Source organism: Danio aesculapii, chromosome 3, assembly GCF_903798145.1.
Source record: "Danio aesculapii chromosome 3, fDanAes4.1, whole genome shotgun sequence".
Taxonomy (NCBI): Eukaryota; Metazoa; Chordata; class Actinopteri; order Cypriniformes; family Danionidae; genus Danio; species Danio aesculapii.
The window spans coordinates 39,753,674-39,771,199 of NC_079437.1; the positions used below are offsets into that span (position 1 = coordinate 39,753,674).

General features: G+C 37.9%; 1 protein-coding gene across 2 annotated transcripts in view; it reads left to right on the forward strand.

The window, feature by feature from the left end:
• sdk1a (sidekick cell adhesion molecule 1a) overlaps nucleotides 1-17,526 on the forward strand; it is a 637,737-nt gene that overhangs the window by 581,122 nt on the left and 39,089 nt on the right. For both annotated transcript variants that reach the window (XM_056453953.1, XM_056453952.1), the window contains 6 exons: nucleotides 1,805-1,999; nucleotides 5,851-6,052; nucleotides 10,198-10,301; nucleotides 12,351-12,421; nucleotides 13,081-13,213; nucleotides 16,872-16,928. In XM_056453953.1, coding sequence (XP_056309928.1) covers nucleotides 1,805-1,999; nucleotides 5,851-6,052; nucleotides 10,198-10,301; nucleotides 12,351-12,421; nucleotides 13,081-13,213; nucleotides 16,872-16,928 — 762 coding nt within the window. The remainder of the gene's footprint in view (nucleotides 1-1,804; nucleotides 2,000-5,850; nucleotides 6,053-10,197; nucleotides 10,302-12,350; nucleotides 12,422-13,080; nucleotides 13,214-16,871; nucleotides 16,929-17,526) is intronic.

Here is a 17,526-nt window from a genome sequence, read left to right on the forward strand (position 1 = left end):
TATGTGTTGATTTTAGTCCAAATATCTTAATTTCAAAGTGATAACAACATTATTTTACTTAACCCACTGGCAGATAGTTTTGCCAATTTTAAGGAAAAACTGTATAATTTTGACTTATTCTCAAGTTGAAAACAAAATAATATTTTTACTTGATCCAAAACTGTTTTGATATTTGGATTACAAACGAGACAACGCAAAGTAAGAAAAGCATTTATTGCATTATGATTATTTCTGTACATGAATAATGTTAGGCTACTAGAAAACCAACATAGGCTCATTCTGAAAAACATAGCCTTATAAACATTTCTGGAGATTGTGAATAATGTAGCCAGAAGTACATATGGCTGCATTTAATTTTTAAAGCAAATGGGTCAATCTGTGATTTTCAAAATACTTTTGGTTAGGTTTAGGGAAGGATGAGGGTCAGTCGATCGGTTAGTCAATCAGTCAGTCAACAGTGGCCTCTGGTGGATTTCCGCAAGAACAGCAGGTGCGAATGGCACTCGTGAGAGAAATTTGAGATCTCAAAAAGCGTACACAGCGGCCTTTGGTGGATTCGCTAAAAACAAAATCTGCAAAAAAAATGTAGCTCCTGGGACATATTTGGCGCTCTCCAAAAATGTGTACAGGGGTACGTTTTCAGAATGAGCCTGGCTTGCAGAAAACTGTCAAATAGAGATATTCAAACTATCTTGTCAAATTGTTTTCAGTCATTAATTTTCTTTTTGGCACAGTCCCTTTATTAATCTGGGGTCACCACATCGGAATGAACCGCCAACTTATCCAGCACATGTTTTACTCGGCGGATGCCCTCCCAGCTGCAACTCATTACTGGGAAACATCCATAACACTCATACACTACCACATGTTTTTCGACTTGTGGGGAAAACCGGAGCACCCGGAGGAAACCCACGGCAACACGGGGAGAACATGTAAACTCCACACAGAAATGCCAACTGACCCAGGCGGGGCTCAAACCAGCGACTTTCTTGCTGTGAGGTGATTGTGCTGCCCACTGCGCCACCATGCTGCCAAATTGTATTCATATTGCAATATAGAAAAATAAAATATATTTATAAATATCAGATTTGTCCTCTTTTGTACAGCTTTAGTTTATACTATTCAAACTCATTCAATGTGAGTGGAATCAACTGGTGAATCTGTTTTTCACCAAAATATTTGGTTGTTTTTCAGTAGATGTATCAGAGGAGTAATTAGCAATAATGATAAATGGACATCCAGTATAACTGAGTTAAAAGAACAAAATTGTTTAGTCTTGAGGCATACCAATGGTACCGTGTAAAAAAAACGAACCCGTTTTATCTGATTCAGGTTTGTTGTGCTTCACCATTTCATTTGTGCTTCTTTTTTTTCTTCTCTGTATTGAGTTTTGACATTTGAATTGAATTTGATAGTGAAGGCAGTAGACTTCATCGATGAAAAAACATATTCAGATAAAGCCTCTTTGCAGTAAAGGAAAGCAATGACTGCAGACGTTAACCAGAACTGAATTTAAAGTAGATGCTGATAGACCAAATTTTCCAGAGCACTGAAGCCTTTTTGAAAGCTGTTCATCTCATAAACCTGCTGTTGTTTTTCCAAAGATTGTTTCTCTACTACAAATGCCGTTTTGAGGATATTTTTTTTCTCACCTGTACTTTGAATTCTTAAAACCATGCCTGTCTCTTAAAGTTTGTGGAATTGTTATTCAGACTTTTGATGTGGGTGAAGCTGTCTCGCGCTAGACATGAGAAGGGAGAGGGGATCAGCACTCACCTCAGATGATCTAATCACTGTTTTGCAGGATACCAGGTGGCTTACCGTCTGGATTCTGGAGATCCCAACCAGTTTATCACAATAGAGGTGGGCCCTGATACCCGCCAGTTCACCGCCTCCAGCTTGACCCCAGAGTCGGCCTACATCTTCCGCATCTCCGCCAAGACGGAGCAGGGCTGGGGAACGCCTGCACAGGCTGTGGTCATAACTACTGAGATCAGAGGTGAAGCAAACACATACATAACTCCACGCTTGATATTAATGTTTATCCACTTGTCTGGGAAAAGTTGCGTTTTTGAAAGATGCTGAAAAGAGTTTTACTTTAACCACAGTAAATCATTAAACAACTCTATGAAAGAGAATCTAGCAAAGAAGTCAATACAAATGAGTATAACTGCACACACACACACACACATTGAAAAGCTTATATAGCCTATAAAGCAACATATCACAACCAAAACAGTGCTGTTTTCACAAGTATAAGCACGGTTGCAGATTTGAGATTGATCATTTGCAAGAATTCAATAAATGAGAACTTAATAAGTCACAATATATTTAAATACAATATATAGATGCAATATTAATTCAGTTGAATTCATCTTTATTTCTATAGCGCTTTTACATTGTAGATTGTGTCAAAGCAGCTTAACATAGAAGTTCTAGTAAATTGAAACTGTCTCAGTCCAGTTTTCTGAGTTCAGTTTAGTTCAGTGTGGTTTAAATTTTAGTGCTGAAAGTCCAAACACTGAAGAGCAAATCCATCCACAAGTCCAAAATTTGAGCAAGCCCGTGGCAAGGAACAAACTTCACCAATTGACAAAAGTGTAGGAAAAAAACCTAGAGAAAAAACAGGTTCAGTTGGGCATGACCATTTCTCCTCTGGCCAAACTTTTTGTGCAGAGCAGCAGTCTAGGCGCCAGAGACTTAACAGTGTTTTTGTAAGCAAAAACTTGCAACAAAGTGCACCCTTTAGCAATATAGTGGTGTTTTGTTACTAAATGATTCTTCAATAATGATTCCTTTTTTTAAGTAAATGAGTCTGTGATTCAATGATCCATTGGTAAAGACAGGCACTTGCTTCAGTCTTGAATAAATCCAGCATCTGAGCCAATCAGTTAAATTAATGCTTAATCAATGTCACAGTGGCTCGCTCATTAAGATTTGCTGCCACAAAAGGGCAGTTTACAGAGTTTTTTCTGAATAGAAAATTATGAGGCATCATATTTTTTACCTCCTCCTCCTTCTGACAAAAATCAGGCAAGCAGCCATGGTTACCGACAGACCCCAAGTGATGCTCAAGTACTGATCGTGTCTTTAATTACATTTAATGTTAGCCTTTTTAAATAGGAATAGTTTACTTGATAAGATTACTAGATTAATGCCAAATGTGTTTGTTTCAAGAACTGTAGCCTCCACTTCATTTTGTGCCAGGAAAACTTGAGTTTACTTTACAATATTAAAGTGTCATAACAAACTTGTTATTCATGCAGTTCAATTTTGCCATATAAATGTATTTATGCTATTTCTGAACTTCATTAAAGTATCTAAAAACAACTGAATTTCACTTCAGCTCTTTTGGTGTCTTCTGCAGTGAAAACAGTTTTTATTGATACCTACTCTATTTTTAATGATAACAGACATTTTTAAATAAATTTTAAGAATTTGATATATCCTGACACGGTGGCTCAGTGGTTAGCACTGTTGCCTCACAGCAAGAAGGTCGCTGGTTCGAGTCCCAGCTGGGTCAGTTGGCATTACTGTGTGGAGCTTGAATGTTCTCCCCTTGTTCGCGTGGGTTTCCTCCGGGTGCTCCAGTTTCCCCCACAGTCCAAAGACATGCGGTACAGGTGAATTGAATAAACTAAATTGGCCGTAGTATGGGTGTTTCCCAGTACTGGGTTGCAACTGGAAGGGTATCCGCTGTGTAAAACATATGCTTGATAAGTTGGAAAAAATATATATTTTCTAAAAAAGTGGGGAAAATACAGCATTTCAAATGTGCTAATTTAAGTTAGTACTGATATAGAATACTGATGAAAGTATTGATTCCAAATGAATGTCATTTATGTAACTGAAATATGTAAAGTGTATGACTGATATAACTGGTCAGCATTGCCTCTGCTGAGACCAGTCATATATTATATATTACTTTTGCAACAAATAAATATATATATATTATGTACTAAGAAAAGACAAATATTGGAATCAAGACATCCATAATGCAAAGTGTAATATTATATTAAATGATCCTATGTTTTCCTCTTTTAAAACATCTTCAACACATGACCTGGTCCAGAAAATACTTATAATGATAATAATAATTAATACACATTATTAATAGAATTAATAATAATCGATACTGTTTCTAACATACTAAACTGAAAGATTTAACAGTAAAAATACACTAACAACAATTTACTGTCATTTATTGTTAAAAGGGCCATGAAACCCCTCTTTTTTGGTTCAAGTCTACCTCAGAATCTTTTTCAAAAAGGTCTCCGAGATGGGTGTGGAGCGCTGCGAGCAGTGGACGGCAGAGCAGGGAAAAAGAGGGGAGTGAACAACAACTTGGCTCACGAAATCAGATACAAACGATGTGGAGATAGATGAGGAGACATGATTTTATAGTTTACAAAGTTAAAATGCAAAGAAATAAACAGTAATTTAATGTCCCGCTACATATGTTATTCATCATTTCATATACACATAACCACAATTTGTATCATTATAAAGTTAAAAGTTTTTAGATAAACATTATAAATGAGGAGGACTTCTCTCCTCATTCCCCCGGTCTGATTGCAAACAAAGTAGATAGCAGTGCAGCAGGTCTCTTGCCCTTTCAATTTCAACCATTAGCCCTGCCGGTAATCTGGAGGATTTTAAACATAGGCGAACACAGCAGCACGGATATAGGCGACGTGTCTGAATGGTAACAAGCTCAACTGATAAAAGACAAAGTCCGCCATTCTCCAATTCTCATACAGTTCTCTCGACAAAAATGCTTGCTGCAAACCAACAGCTTTGCTTTTTTCAACTCTGACAGAATCACAGGGGAAAACATGCAACAAACCCTGTGGATCATGGACGCGGTCTCACCCAGTCATTGGGTCTCACAGCTTCAGAAAGCATGTGCTCTCATGAATAATTACAAAGTAGGCTCTTCTAATAGGATAAGAAAACTCTGCTTGAATAATAATGAGAAATCAACGACGCGTCATCACTCCACTAGCAGATTGGCGCTACGTCACCGATTTTGATCCCACCCCAAAAATGATTTTAAACCTGGAAGATGAAATCAGCTGACAAAAGCTCAAAATTATTCAGTTTTCCCCACAATAAAACTGACAGGTGCTAATGTTGTCTTAACTGATGCTCAACAATTACAAATCTGTTAAAGTTTCAAACTTTATTTGAAGTCTTGAACCTTTACTTTATTTGTGTCAACAATATCATATTACATTTTGGGTACAGTGGATTGTTCTGACTGGTGAAAGTAACAGATGAGTGGTGTTTCAGAAGGACAGCAATTATCCAAAACACTCTACAATCATGTTTACCAATGAACCTTTCTAATAATTTTAAGCACAAATCTAAGTTTAAACCCTCACCACTCCTACATGATTCATATTGTTTCTTGCCATTATTAAACTGCTAAAGAGTTACGATGTGCATCAACAGCTACACTGCTCACAAACAAATCAATTTGAAGACAGACAGATGGTTTGGGTTAAAGATGGAAAGCGATTGCATATCATCCTTTGACCTCCTGAAATGGCTCGATTGGTCTTTTTAAAAGCTGCGCGGACAAGGCCGTCGCAATCATGGCTTTCGTTGTGCATGATCTGCATCTTTAATGGCGGTCGATACCGTGCACCTCTAAATAAACAATTATGGCTCTCTGTATCGATTCCTCCCATTAAAATCGATGAGGTTATGCAGTTGTGTGTGAAGGGTGGAGAGGCCAGGGCAAGATGCACACATGAGTAGAAGAGTCCTGTCCTATGATTGTGAACAGTCAGCAAGAGAAGCCTGACCTCTGAACTCAGACATCTCTCTCTATCTCTTCTCCACCAGAGCGCCCACAGCCTCCGCGCCAGCTCAGAGTGCCACAGGACCATGTACAGTCCCGCAAACTGCTGCTCAACTGGGTCCCAGGAGGCGACGGCTCGTCCCCTGTCCGCTACTTTACACTACAGACCCAAGAGCTGCCCAGTGGAGACTGGATCACCCATTCCTCCGCCATAAGCCACAATTACAGCTCCTGGGAGGTGGACAGGTGAGCTGCTTTTGTAGGAATGCACAGTATTTAAATTAGCCGATAAATCAGCAGATGAAATGTAAATATTGGCAATGGCTCAATATGGAAAATGATGTCGATATGAATTGCAGATAAGATGATGTGTCAGATAATGGTCAGTATTACATATAGCATCATTGTGCTTCAAGGCCAGACAAACTTTAACAATACCATCCCTCCTCACTCAACTTTGCTTCTTGTTTACATACTATCCTAACATACTAAAGGCAAAACGCCAAAAGTAAATCTTTAAAAAAGCTGACGTGTTGATAATTGGTAAGTAATAACTTCTCTGATCATTTAGACAATCTCAGATTTAGATTCACTGTTTTTCAATTGCCACCTTCAAATTGCAGAAGTGGCTCAGTGTATAATATTTGTTAAGTCACTTGCATAGCTCACGCAGCATACCCAGATGCCTCTCTGGATCTTAATGCCTCCACAGTAAGACAACTGAATTTTGAGGCACTGTAAACCTCAGACTTGTCAAATGAATGTAAAATACTTAAATAATTTATGTTTGGAAATCATGGGTCTGATTTTATTTGATTTTTCAGAAAGGAGACTAATGGATTCTGTGACAGTCAAAAGTCATACATTGTTTAATTCAGTAACTACTCTGTTAACCATTTATCTATACATGGGGTGCGCAGACTTTTTCGTATGAACAGCCACAACTAAATATTATTGAGAGCCGATGGCCAAAGGTAAATATACCAAACTATATTACATTAAAGTTGCCATGGGTAATTTCCAAATTTTTTTTCTAATATTTCAAAATAAATAGAAAACATTACTTTGAATCATATTAACTAATGCAGTATATGTATTTAAATGACAACTTATTACAATAAAACATAAACAATCACATGTATAACACCGTGAAGTTCAATGCTGAACGCACTAGTCAAGCAGAATCTGCCTTTGTCTTGATTTGCTCACCAAAGTCTCTGCATTGTAGGGTGACAGTTTGTACATTTAAACAGAATCTGATGAATTTACACCATTTAATTAAAACATTTAAATTCAGCTTTTAACAATGAAACAACAAACAAACAAAGAGTTTCATTCAATTTGAATTGACAATCTCAAAACCACCCCCATTATTCTCCCTCTCTTCTCAGATGGAATGGCGGGCCAAATCAAAGGTTACAATGGGCCAACTTTGGCCTGCGGGCTTCAGTTTGGACATCTCTGATCTATACAATATCATTCCTATGCAGCCATCCCCAGGATCTTGCAATAGTATCTGGATGCACCTGAGAATGCATCACTCAGAGATGCAATGTCAGACACAGTGCACTCAATGGAGCTAGTGACGTCACTGTGAGGGGTAGGGTTAGGGGTGGGGTTAGGTGAGCGCATTAGAAAGCATTGAATGCAGCTCAGATTGCATCTGCACCGAGTCTGCAGGCAGACCACTCTCAGATCTTGTGCATACCCCATAAGAAATTTGATACGTCAAGGAACTTCTGTTTTACTAATAATAATGTAATTAAAAGACAAAAATACCAAAGCTGCTCTTCTACTGTGCAGCATGATTCAACTTGATTTGGTTCAGTCTTGCTTGGCTTGGTGTGTATTTCTACTGCAGTTTACTTCTGCTTGGGATAGGGTGCAAGTATTACTATAGTTGTGCTGCATCTACAGTTGTCTTGCTAAAAAACATTAGCATTCTGGGTTGTCCAATCTGCTCCTCAGCTACCAGTGACAGGAACGTCTGGACCTTTTCTACTGACCATGATGCTGCCATTTGATTTTTTCTTTTGGTGGTATAAAAATGGTTGAACCAACAATGCAGTAGTGGCTGCTGCTGATTAAAATCCCAAACTTGACACTAAATTTACACTTTCCAAAAATGCATGCAAATAAAAATATATATATTGGTATCAGCATTGGCTATCAACCAAATTGAGTTTAAAAATCTGCTTATCGGATATCTGCAAAAATCTAATATCTAATATTTCTACTCTTTTGCCATTTCTCAACCCCCAAAGAGCGAAACCTTTTAGACTGAGCTTTTATTTCACTCTGCGCTGCTTTAGGTCCAGGTGTGGTTCCTGCTGGGCTCATGAGGGCTGTGCAGTAAGGACAGTATGGAGGGAGTGTTATTAAATGCGTAGGAGCCTTTTTTCCACTGCGGCAATTTATGATACTCAATCCAATTTGAGAGAGTGAGAAACAATCAGTACCTTGGGCTACGGGCGCTTGCGCTTTTTGCATATGAGTTATGTTGGATCCGCAGCTATGATTATATGGGCAGTCGAATAGTATTTTATATGCATTCAGAGGGCCATCTCGTTTTGATTATGATGAGTCCCCTCTCTCAGTTGAAAACTCTCTCAGCCATCAGCGTTTGAGTGCTTTTTTAAACAGCCAGATTGTTGCTAAATGGATTATTCAGGACTGATTTGTGTCTTTACCAGCTGGAGGCTTTTAGGAGTGGGGCATCATGGGAGAAATATTCCCTTTAACCAACCAATGTGGATAGCGGAAGCCCCCTCACTTGGAAAGCACCATGCAACTCATCTAAATCGTCAGAAATCAGTTATGAGACCTAAACGACATGTTTAGTTCGTTAATGAGCCCAATTGGCTTGTGGAGTGTGTTTTGGGTAAATGGGAAATGAACAGATTAGATTTTTACACGCATTCCCTTTACTGGTAGTTATATGTTTGTGTTTTTCCAAACTAAGTAAGAAAGCGTAGGCCATGCAGTTATGACAGAATTTGCATTTGCTTATTGGGTAATACTGTACTTCAAGGGGGTGTTCATAAGTGTTCATCATGAAACCTTTATGATCATGACATGGCACATCTTATAAATATAAAAGAGATTTTAAGGTTGCTTATGACAACTGTCATTACCTGTTGTTAGCTCAGTTGTCATTTTAAATGAAAGTTTGACATTGTTTGAAATATCTTTATGACAACATATCATAAACAAATACAGCATATTATTTTTTTATTATGACAACTGAACATTAACAAAACAGAAGAACTTGTCATAAATCTGTCATAAACATGATTGTCATGAAACCATTATACTTGTGTCATGAATTTTGTAACAGCATCATGTATACTTTTCTTGACCTCAACTACAGTTGTAATAAATGATTTTGTCATTAAAATGTCATTAAATATTAATGAAGCTGTTACAAAATTAGTTGACAGAGTACTGACAGTTTCACTGAGACATTTTAATGAAACATTTAATTTGTTCCATTGAAAACTGAAAAGAAAAATACTCATGGCATAATTATAACGGCCTCATGAAATTCATGTCTATGACAGATTTATGACAAGTTATGTTGTCTTGGTTATGTCAAGTTGTCATTACAAAGACATCTCAGACAACATGAAGTAGGTAAATGGGTCGAGGCAGGCAGCAAACAATCAAATACATTAAACAAAGGGTCAAAAACATGGTAAAGCAAGACCAGGAAAATACTTTGTAAAGTACACTTGCAGTATAACAAGACTTAGCAATGTGCTAAAGTGACTGGATGATTCATATATTGTGTGTGTGTGTGTGTGTGTAATCAGTCTTGATAGTCAACAGCTGTGTGTAATCAGAATGTGAACTGAAACTGGTGTGTGACTGCAGGACATGATGGGATATGTAGTTCAGGTGAATGACAGTGAGTGTTCTCCAGTGATCTACAATGGCAACACTGCTGGCAATCATAAAAATTAACACTGAGGGTTACCTTTGAGATTATTTACTATCTATTATATTATAATGATTCAAATCATTCATATAAATCCTAATTAATAAATTGAAAATTCAATATAATGTGCAGTATTTACTGTCCCATTTTACCTGCATCCCAAGTTGTTCATGTCATATTTCTGGTTTTATGAAATCGCATATGCTGAGCTCATGTCTTTATATGAGCTCTCTGATAAGAAGTGTTTTGTATCTTCTTTCCGTCCTCACCTCTCTGCCTCAAGTGCTTTAAGATAAAACTCTGTAATTGCCAGCGCGTGCCCTTGGGCTTCAATGGATTGTGTCCCTGACATTTATAGATACTAGCTCATACATGCACTGCTGAGCCACATCATTTGTGATGGGAAAGGTCTTTGTCCAATATGAGAGAGCTGACGAGCTGTGCAATCCCTCAGGCTGAAACCCTTCACTTCATACAAGCTGAGAATGATGGCGACTAATGACGTCGGAGACAGCAAGTACAGCCAAGAGACGGATGCAATTACCACTTTACAAGATGGTGAGTAATAATGAGCGTGTTGTATCCACTGGCTTTGCTTGATGCGCTATTGATTCAAATAAAAGTCATAGAGGAGCTACAGTCTTATCTGCACCATTTACTGGGAAGCTGGAGTCTGGGAACTCATTTAATTCTGTCATTATTTACTTACTCTCTGTGTTATTTTGAACTTTCGTTTTTCGGTGGAACACAAAAGAAGATTCTTTTTTTATTATTGTTGTTGCAGGAAGCAGTGAATAGGAACTCGAGTTATGAAGCTGTAATCAGGCCGCAAAAGTTAAGCCAGACAGAATACAGCCCGGTCCCAACAAGTACATTTTGATTGACAGCTTTTGAACCCGTTTACAGCAAAATTATTCAAATGTGCACATGCACACAGCTCATTTGCCTTTTTTTTCAAGAATGAGTCGTTTATACGTGTTTTAACCCTTTAACTGGCATTGTAACCATCTGGTTGACCTTTTAAGCTTAGGTTATCGTTAAAACATTATTTTAATATGCATAGAGTGGAGTCAAGAACACAGTTTACTAAATGTATTCTAACCCTAACCATAAGTACATGTAATTAATATTTCTCAGTATTTAAATCAATAGTTACACTGTCAAAGATAGCTTGCTATACACTACAATATGTATTTATAAAGCACATTTAAAAACAACCAAAGTTGACCAAAGTCAATCAAACTAATCAAGGAATATTAAACGGTGTAACCTTTCAATTCATAATTATGCAGTATCATTTTATAATGCATTAATTAACCCTTATTTAACATAACTTATTCATAACAAACATATAGGTCACTTAGAAGTTGGAACAAAGAAATAAAATAAGTACTCTGTGTAACAATGTAACATCTCCGCACTCTAAATAGGTCTTGGTACATACTACGCTTAGCCTTTAAATTGGTCAACACGCCAATAAAAATAAGTCTTTCCTAACAAAATAAATTAAAATAAATTCAAAATTATGACGGGTATTTGGCAATAACGAAACTAAGATAAAAGCTCTGCGGTATTTGTTTCACTACTTCTCTTCACAATCCGGCGTACAATCACACAATAATCTTCACAATAATGCCAACATTAGCGTATATACTCTGATCTGGCTAATTTTACAAGTTTTGGGTGGGATTGTTTGTTCATCTTCCACCAGCCAAGAACATCCATTTCATTTACATGACAGCGGTTTCAATGTAGCGAGTGACCTCGTCATATTCCCTGCAGCTTGCTGTACATTTTTCCACTCTGCAAAATTCGCTCTTTTTGACTTCGCCCTCATTGTTTGTTTCACCTCTGCAGGGATTGGTTTTGATGTTGTAACAAACGATTTGATCACTTTCTCGTGCTAATCGAACTGCATCACATGACCGTTCATTTACTGCGCAGGACAGAGCGTGAGCGCAAGCTCGAGCCCGGCCCGACCACGTCTAAAATGATAGAAATTAAGCCAAAGATCTTCAGCTGTAATGCACATCACCTTCATCGTGAGCCCTTGTAATCTTTAATGAAAATAACTTAATCTCTTCTCTTTGATGATACGTTTTGCAAAATTTGATCAGTAGCAAATAAAAACATTCCAAATTATTTTCTGATGAATAAGAAAAGAGCAAGACTTAAGATTTAAGCAATCAATTAAAGACTGATCAGCAATCTTGGATTGAATCTTCAATGTTTAGATAATGAGTTAAGAAAGTTTGAGTATGTGTTTTGGTTTTATAACTGATGCCAGTTCATCTGAAACAACTGGTCCACATAACCCAGATCTCAAATATCTGTAAATACATTTTGTCTCATAGAAATCTCCTGTACGATTTCAGAATACTGAATCCTACAAGGGATATGAACATCTTATATAATGTTTGTTGTGATTTTTGTCTTTCCAAATCCTTATTTATCATTATTTTCCATTAAGTTGAAAAGAACATCCAAGATGTTCTTCAGAAATCTTGCTTTTATGTTCCACAGAAGAAACAGTCACATGAAGTCACACAATGACAAACAAATAAAGTCTAAAAAGTTGTTTCTCTCATGTTTTCTGTTCGTCTGCAGTTCCTGATGAAGCACCCATGATTCAATCCGTGAAGCCCTCCACGACGACATCTGTGCTGGTGCAGTGGCAGGTACGCTAATACTGGCCCACCCGAGGTCGAGTGAACTCCTGACCCCCATTACATTTATCTGATGACCAAATAACAAACCGGCTCCAACATGTTGCAGGCTATCACCGGTGAAATTACAGCCCTGTTCTGTTTAATGATCTGACTTCTGTCAATAGCGAGCCTTACCACGCTCTGCGTCTCTTAGTATTCCTCATGCAGGTTTGCATAAATTAATGACATGCTGTATTGATACTCGCACATTTACCGAGCTGGCAGAGGCCTTCCGCGAGCCCTGGATAATTAATACCCATGTGCGACAGCGATCCTGCAATCTGAAGGGATATTAATTAGTAGCTGAAACCTTTATTCACTGACCTATGAGTTCTGGATCTTCTCACTACTGTCTGTTTTATCAGCAGAGCCGTAGGCCGAGTTGATTACACTCAGCTTCGAGCTTTGTTAATTACCCACTGACTGAATGGCTCAGAAATTAAATCCTCATCTTTTATTTATCTTATCCGTTTGGCGGCGAGCATCGCACACCGCAGAGCAATGGGAGATCAGTCAGCAATGTCTGTCAGTTACAACCGGGACGGCTTTTTTTATCAGGCCGTGCTTTAATAAGGACCGTGAGAACAGCCAGCGGAATGTGACCTTTAATTTAATCTGTGCCTCTGCAGACGCCCAAGGAGGAGAGTGTGAATGGGGTTCTGGTGGGCTATCGGCTCTACTACCGTGAGCTGCAGTATGACAGCACTCCGCAGGACTCAAAGCGGCCCGTCAACAGCTCCCTGCTGCGCACCGAACTGACAGGTAACTAGCGGGAGGAGGCTCTCCTCTTGAACCAGAAACGTCTGCATGCAGGCGTGATTTATAGCTCCAGTGCTTCTTTCAACACTTTAACCCATCCAGTTATTGAAAAAAAACACATTCTTAACATTTCTGACGTGCGCCTTTGTGCAGAGATGAATATTGTATTTGCCAGCTTCACTGTGGAAAAGAAAGTGGAGGTATGAAACTGGGACACAATCAGCAGTGGCAAGTAATGAAATCCACATTAATAAGGTGAATATTGTGTATGTTTGAGCGTTATCGAAGCGTCAGGACGCTCGTCCTCCCTGCAGTTAGAGAATAAATTTCCGCCGGATGGCTGAGCGTAGGTGAACTCATTACGCGCTCAGCCTGTGTGAGGTGCGGAATCATGAGTTCGAGCTCAAGTGTTCGCGCCGACGGCCTCTTTTTCCGCAGCCTGGATCGGGCTGCTAAATCTCCTTTGACAAATTGGACTCAGCAGTGTTGACAGCATTTAAATGCACAAGCCCGGAGCAGCCGAGCACGGAGGCATATTTAATTCCTCTCCCTGTGTTCTGCACCGGTCAGGGCATGAGTGCAATATCTCTCCTCCGCTCTCCAGCCGTCCGACATGTTAAAATCTGAGGCCCGTTAAGTGGCCAATGCGCCTCCCTGCTGAAATCAACCTAAATGCCAAGAGGAAATTACCAGAGCTATGCTCTATTTGTTCAGGCTTAACAGCTTACATTGAAAAGTTAGCAGGTGCTTCAGAAGCTAACAAGGTCTCTGTCAGTTTCTGGGGCAGTCTCTGCTCAGGTCCAGTCAATTTGTGTTTCTTTTGCAGCGCCGGATGTGTTTTGTATATGACTATGAATGGCGTTCTCAGTGTGTTGTCGGAGATATCAGCATAAATTTCTTAGGATCATGTTATTTCTCATTCGGCTTGTGCATTTCTCCTTTATAAGTATTAATATATTAAGTGAAAAAAAAAATCATGACCATTTTAAAGGCCAATTTCATACTGTTTTATTTCCCTGTCACTATTAAAGGGACTGTTCACCCAAAATTTTAAATGTACTATTTATTCATCTACACGTGGTTTCAATACCTTTAGGAGTTTCTTTATTCGGTTCAACATTAAAGAAGATATTTTGAAGAAAGCTGAAAACCTGTAATCACTAAGTTACATAGTGGGAAAAACAAATAGGGTGAGTGAAGGTGATGACAGAATTTTCAATTTGGGGTAGACTGCCCCTTTAAAGGTACAATATGTAAGAATTTAACATTAAAACGTACAAAAAAAGCACAAGAACAGCTTCATGTGCCTACATCCTTCAAGAAAATAATTTCCATCAAATAGCCTACATCTTCCAGTAGTTTCCAGTAGGACATGACCACTAAATATGGGTGTGGTTGTCAACATTTTGTTGACAGTTTCTCTAGCAATTATCAGTGCAGGAAGAGTTCTGTTTTGCTAATAACATTTTGTGATCATCTTCCATTTAAATTCTCTCCACATATTAAAGTGGGTCACAAAATGTACCACACTGAAAGCTTCATCTCAAGATTCTGGATGAACTATTCAAATCATTCCAGCCTCTTATTTATCCTTCAAATGTACTGTACTGTCAATTGAATTCTTAAGACAAAAATTATTTCTGACCATTTCTGTCCACTTTGTATTTATTTTAAACAAAGAGCGCTATTGTCGAGAGGATTATGTTTTATATTATTGATTATTTTTGTTTTTAAAAGAAAAAATAAGATTTTTATGATAAAAAATAAGTTATATTGCTTCTGTTCTTCCAATGAAAACTTATTTCTGCTTCAGAAAAATTTAAAGAGATCCAAAAATACTCCTATAAATGGAATGGTTTTATTTTAATCATCTGAAGAGACATGATTATTTGATAACATGAACAGATTACTTCAGGCTTTTTTACTTCAGGTTTTCACATATGAACACTGATAAGTGAACAATGTTTTCAGCATTCAGATTTGGTCACAAGAAGCTGAAGCATACTTGCATGATGCATAGGAACTTTTGAGGTTCATTATTTCATGTCATGTTTGAACTTTCACAACCAGTTTTAACTACGTTTCTGTCCACCTATTGCTAAACAGATTTAGGATATAACATATATTTTTTAAATCACTGAATGGAAAGGCCAAGATGCACATAAATTCTGAGTCATTAGCATAATAAATGTACTCAGTTGGGTCAGATAATTAAAAAAAAAAAAAAAAGACCACAGTTATGCGCAAAACCTAAGACGGAAACATAAATAAAGTGGAAAAAATAACTTCATATGCATGATAATGTAGTTGATTTTGTTTTAAATATATGATTTGATGACTAGACTAACCGGTGGACTGATTTCCAACACATCTTCATGAATGATGTCTTTACAATTCTAAAATAAAATAAAATAAGTGTATAATCCTAAAGATTTTTACCTCCCAGAACTCAGATGATTTTGTTCCCAAACATCAGACATTTCCTCCAAAGTTGAGATAGCCTGAAGCCATTTTTATTACAAGTTACTGAGGAATCTTCCGGTATGAGGAACAATGCATTCAAAATGGATGATAAATACCTATTTTAGAATTATTCCAAAGATTTATTTAAAGGTGAGATATAATAATAATCTGGATATACCCCGGCATAGCTGAAAAATAAGAGTACAGTACATATAATTAGCATACAACGAGACTCAATCAACAGTATTGTTTCCTCATTCCCATGTAAATCTTGTGATCGTAATATTCCAACACGATATCACAGCAATTTCTAACATTTTGATTTAGTGTCTAATTTTTTATTAATTCATACTTTCGTATTTGTAGAATTTCGGACGATTTGCTCATCCCCTTATGACAGTTTATATGCCACTGACAAAATGTGAAATAGTTACATTTCCTCGAGAGATTAGGCTGAATATATAGGTGATAAACAGGCAAATCAAAGCAAAAACACACTTTTATGTTGCACATAGGATCATTAATATGCATGTCCCAGCCTGCATTTGATTGGCCACAATGTTTTCTACTGAGATTACAACAATGACAATAATTTCCCTTATTTCCTACATACCTACTATGTAGATATCAGAGAACTATTTAACTTATTGAATCAATGAACTCTATAGCACCTTTTATGTTTGAAACAATATGAGCATAAATGAAGGATGACAGAATTCATTCATTTTGAAGAGAGCTATTGCTTTAAATATCTGAGCCTGACCAGTAGCCACTTCTGAAAGTCTGGGGGGAAAAAATAACTAAGCAGGCAGACTCATTTAAGTTGCAGAGCTCAAAAGGAACTGTGTAAAGGGAATGACCAGTCGTCCACGCTCTCAGATTTTCCTTTAATTTTCCCCAAGTGATGTCGGATCAGTATGTGTTTTAAAAATCTTATTAGGTCCCTAATGCACTCCAGCCTGTGATATAGTGCTGTATATTGACTGTTAAATCATTAATCACTGACTTGCTTTGGTTTCTTGCGGGGTCTGATTGGAGCGAGATGAGCATTGTGAAATTTCATCAATCTCGCCGAGTAGTGTGTGATGAGCAACTTTGAAAAGCAAAGATTTACTGCCATGATGAAATATCCCTTTGATTTGTGCTTTTCCATCTGCGGTAATGTATTCCTCATCGTTTGCTCTTTCTCCCTCCACAGCCAAAAGCACTGTGAAGACTGTCAGCAATCCTTCATTAACCGAATTCGAGCTAACACGTAAGTTTCATTTAACCATCTTTCTCATTTATGTCAGGCTGCCTTTGAAGTCCAAAATATTCACACTCCCTTTGGCAAAGTGTGTAATCCCAGACACCCTTCCTGTTCAGAGAACAAGCTTCTTCCTCTAATCCATCTTCTCTGACCAGAAACCGAGCTTTTTCTCAAAGTGAATCCCAGTGCTTACTGTCTGAGACCTGAGCAGCACATTGCTCTCGCTTCTCCTGTGTCTCATCAATGCTAATCAAAGAGCTTGATGCTGTTGCTTTCCAACATCTTTCATGAGGCTTTCTGTGAGATGCTTTTTGGTTGAGCCTATATGAATTGCAACATTGGCTCATTCTGAAAGCGTAGACCTATATACATTTCTGGAAATTGCAAATTATGAAGCCCGAAGTATGTATGGCAGCATTTCGGGGCAGCTTTGAATGCTACGGGGCAGTATGACACTGTTTCCTTTTTCCCACTGTTACCAGTTTGTCCAGTAGCTTGCCACGTACATCGGCGGACTTGAGAAGCAGAGATGAGTTGATCACAAAGGGGTTCGATTCCGGCGAAGAACAGATCCAGAAAATGAGTAAGACAAAAACAAAAGCCA